Here is a 3,999-nt window from a genome sequence, read left to right on the forward strand (position 1 = left end):
AGAAGCGCTTACCAAACCGACCTGTCACCGTACGACCACCGAAACTTGCCCAACCAACCCCAAACCAACCACATTCACCCTCATGAATGCGAGCAGACCAAACCATCTCGGAAGCTAAAAAAATTGTAGAACTCGCAAGGAAACGAACAGCCACTCGTGCCAAACCTACTCCACGGCTCCACCCCACTTCCGAGCCGCATTTCCTGGCAGATGGCAATGGCCGCTCAAGTGGAGCTGCGACGCGCACGCGGCGACACCTGCCCGCGCGCCGAGCTCCATTGACGCGCCGCCGGCTTGGGTCTGGGGATGGACGGGGTGACTGACTGGACAGACAGCCCAACACCACCTCGAAATGCTGAAAGGAGAAGGGGCCCCGCCACGTGATGGCATAGGATCCTCTGCGTCCCCGCCGCAGATAGGAGGGACCGAGGGGAGAGGCCGCAGCAAGCCAGCGACTCATCATTCCCTCGTCAGTACCCGGGGGCAGGTTGATTTCCCAGGATCATTGCAGGTGGAAGGGAACAAGAGAAGCGTGGCCTCCGGAGTCCGGATGATCTGCTGACTAGCCGGACGCGATTCAACGAATGCATCACATTGTTTTCAGAGTTCAGACGAGGAGTTCACATCCTAAATGCAAAACAGGAAAACCCGTCTTTTTCTGGTCTTCTCGTGGTGCCACTGCTGAGATAGTGAGATCCATGCTGAATTGTACTTCTTCAAATTTGGAACAATAATTTCCACCTCCTAGAAAAATGCTTCGAGATTAATATGAATAAAAAAAATCATGGTACTGTCTATCGTACCTGCCATTGCCATCACGCCTGTTTTCAAGACAGAGAGGCTCTATGGAGTACGTGGTAGGCAATCACTGAATTTATGGCCCAACTGTAATCGTCCATCCTGCAATCAATCCCATAATTCTGATGCGATCACACCTTGCCTTGTCACCACGTCCGCTCTGACCCCGTGTCGACGGGACGTCCTCTACTCTTTGAGGAGGGCAAGTCCCCAAGTCCAAAAAACCCAGCGAAATCCTCCGCCGCTCGCGCTCGCCTCGCCGCCAATCCCAATCCGGCAATCCCATCCGACGCGACCCCCTTGCTCCCCGCGCGCGACCAGCTCGCCCTCGCCCAACGGGAGCGCATGCGAGGCCACACCGCGCCCGGCCCTAAGTAGCACCCCCCGCCCCGCCCGGCAATGTCGGCGCACCTCTCGCCGCCCCACCACCCATCCCTCGCCGCCGGGGACGCCAAGAAGCAGCCGCACCTCGGGGCCGACCCCAGCAAGCGGGCCTCCTGCTTCGGCCTCCTCGGCGGCGGCGGCGGCGACCACCACCACCACCACCCCAAGAAGCCCGGCCCCTCCGCGGCCAAGCTCGCGCTCGCGTCCTTCCTCGGCGTCATCGTCCTCCTCGCCGCCGACGCCTCCCTCGCCGGCGCCGGCGCGCACCGGCGCCTGCGCCGCCAGTACCTGCATTACGTCGGCAGCGGGAGCGTGGAGGCCGGCTCGCCCCCGTGGCTCTCCGTGCCGGACCGCCCCAACTTCACCGACGACCTCCTCGCGCGGTGGCTCGCGCCGGGGGGCACCCCGTGCCGGGACGCGCGCACGGCCAACATCTCCGTCCCGGTCCTCGACGGCGCCGCGGCAAGGGGGGAGGCGACCGAGCTCCGCGCGGGCGAGATCCACGAGTTCACGTTCTGGGCCCTGGACGACGCAGGGAAGCGGCGCTGCCTCGGCGGGGACTACTTCGAGGTCGACCTTTCCGGGGACGCGTGGAAGTCGCGGCCCCCCGTCGTGGACCGCGGCGACGGCTCCTACTCTTTCCGCCTCCAGGTCGCGCCCCGCTTCGCCGCGGGGGAGTTCCGCCTCACCGTCGTCCTCCTCTTCCGCAGCTGGGAGGGGCTCAAGTTCTCCTCCGCGAGGTTCAAGTACCGTGCCGAGCTGCGCCGCATCCCCCTCCTGTTCCGGCCGGACAGCAACGTGTCGCTCCCGGCGCTGGAGACGTGCCGCGCGGCGGACTTCGCGCGCGACGCCTGGTCCGGCCGGTGGACGCGGCTCGCCAAGAACGACGACTGCGAGGAGGTCGACGCCGCCGGCCGGTACCGGTGCCTGGAGCCGGACCACCCGTGCGAGGCGCCGTGGTGCGACGGGCCGCTCGGCGCGCTGGAGAGCAACGGGTGGGTGTACTCGGCGCACTGCTCCTTCAGGCTCTTCGCCGCCGACGCGGCGTGGCGGTGCCTGGACGGCAAGTGGCTCTTCTTCTGGGGCGACTCCAACCACGTCGACACCATCCGGAACCTCCTCACCTTCGTCCTCGGCGTCACGGACACATCCGCCGTGACGCGCCGGTTCGACGCCGTGTTCACGAACCCCAGCGGCGGGCCGGGGACTCTGAGGATCACGAGCATCTTCAACGGCCACTGGAACATGAGCATGAACTACCTCGGCCTGCATTCCCTTCGGAACAGGGAGTTCCGGCAGCTAATCCGGTCCTACTTCATGTCCAGTGACCACGTCCCGGATGTTGTGATCCTGAACTCCGGCCTGCACGACGGGTGCTACTGGACCAGTGTCCGCGCCTACGCTCAGGGTGCTGAGTTCGCAGCACAGTTCTGGTCAGGAATCATGGCCAAAGTGCGTGCTCGTGTCCACGCATCGCCGAGGGTGTTCTACCGTACTACGATCGCTACTGGGGGTTATGCTAGGGACCTCGCATTCAATCCAAGCAAGATGGAGGCGTTCAATGGCGTGCTCGTTGAGAAGATGAGGCGGCATGGGGTGCTCACTGGTGGGGTGATCGACAATTTCGACATGACATTCCCATGGCACTACGACAACCGTTGCAATGACGGTGTGCACTACGGGCGTGCACCGGCGAGGCTGGTGTGGCGGGACGGCAAGATTGGGCACCAGTACTTCGTGGACCTGATGCTGGGCCATGTGCTCCTCAATGCCATCTGCAATGGATGAGAATTGCTGGTTCCGTGCTCTGTAAGTTCCTGGTGCTCAATTGTGTAAACTGTAGTTAGGCTGGTAGGGAGCTGAATTTGCCGAGATGAGATCGACACACGGTAGCACAGTTCATGTGTACATCTGATGCGGGGAGAGAGATGTGAGCTGGAGTTTAGCTGAAGCAATTTGTATGGTTAGACATCTGATCTTTTAGCTGTGTTACTGGCCTGTTCTTGCTCTAGTAAGCGAGGAAGATTGAGAATTCGATTGGAGCTACCTATGAGGAAATATCAGGTACATGTAAATATATACCACGACTATTTGAAGAGGCTTAATGCTGTACAAATTCAGTAGGTCAAATGATATTGTTCAGTGCTACTTTACTTAGCAATGTTCAGTTCTGTTCATTGTTCTTTGTGATTACGTGGTTAGCTACTATCAGGTATGCAAGTACAGAAATGCGAACTGGCTGGAGTGCGTTACAGATGTTCCCCTGTGTGCTCCAGTTTGATGTGTTTTAGGTAAAGTAACATGTGATAAGCAGAAAGGGACAGACAATGGAATTACTTGACAGTGCAAAGAGTGCTGATCAGTAATATGAGAGTAAAGCTTATGTGTTGTTCCAGATTTTGTGATGCCGTCGCAGTCCCATAATCTGGAAAGTAACCTTTTCTGATCTAAAGCTCGAAGCTCTTAGCAACATGCTAAAAGCATCATATTATTGACAAACAAAGACATGTTCATGAGGAGGGCCGCTCAATGCATACACAAATTAAGTTGATTAGATTGTATACTACACAAACCGAGTAGGTCGGATTGTAGATTATGGACGTGTAAGTGTAATGTTACATCTTGTTTCATTGCTTTTTTGTCTGACTTCAGCTGCAAACAAGCAAGTATTTGTAAAAATACTATTGTAGTGGATTGCTTTAGGTGTTTGTATATTTGCTCCATTTGGTGTTTCGAAGCGACATTGATGAGTAGAGAAAGGCCAAATGAACTGGAGTTCATGTGTGCAGCTCAGTCTGTTCAGATTTTTTTTCTCAA

The 3,999-nt window shown here is 57.6% G+C and overlaps 1 protein-coding gene across 1 annotated transcript; it reads left to right on the forward strand.

The window, feature by feature from the left end:
* Positions 1-928: 928 nt before the first annotated feature.
* Positions 929-3,335, forward strand: LOC117850727 (uncharacterized). Its single transcript, XM_034732588.2, has one exon. The coding sequence runs from the start codon at positions 1,198-1,200 to the stop codon at positions 2,968-2,970; it is 1,773 nt and encodes a 590-aa protein (XP_034588479.1). The 5' UTR covers positions 929-1,197; the 3' UTR covers positions 2,971-3,335.
* Positions 3,336-3,999: the final 664 nt, after the last annotated feature.

Source organism: Setaria viridis, chromosome 3 (genome assembly GCF_005286985.2).
Source record: "Setaria viridis chromosome 3, Setaria_viridis_v4.0, whole genome shotgun sequence".
Taxonomy (NCBI): Eukaryota; Viridiplantae; Streptophyta; class Magnoliopsida; order Poales; family Poaceae; genus Setaria; species Setaria viridis.

Bases quoted from the DNA above. Each gene is read 5' to 3' on its own strand.
- LOC117850727 (XM_034732588.2), top strand. From the start codon at position 1,198: ATGTCGGCGCACCTCTCGCCGCCCCACCACCCATCCCTCGCCGCCGGG.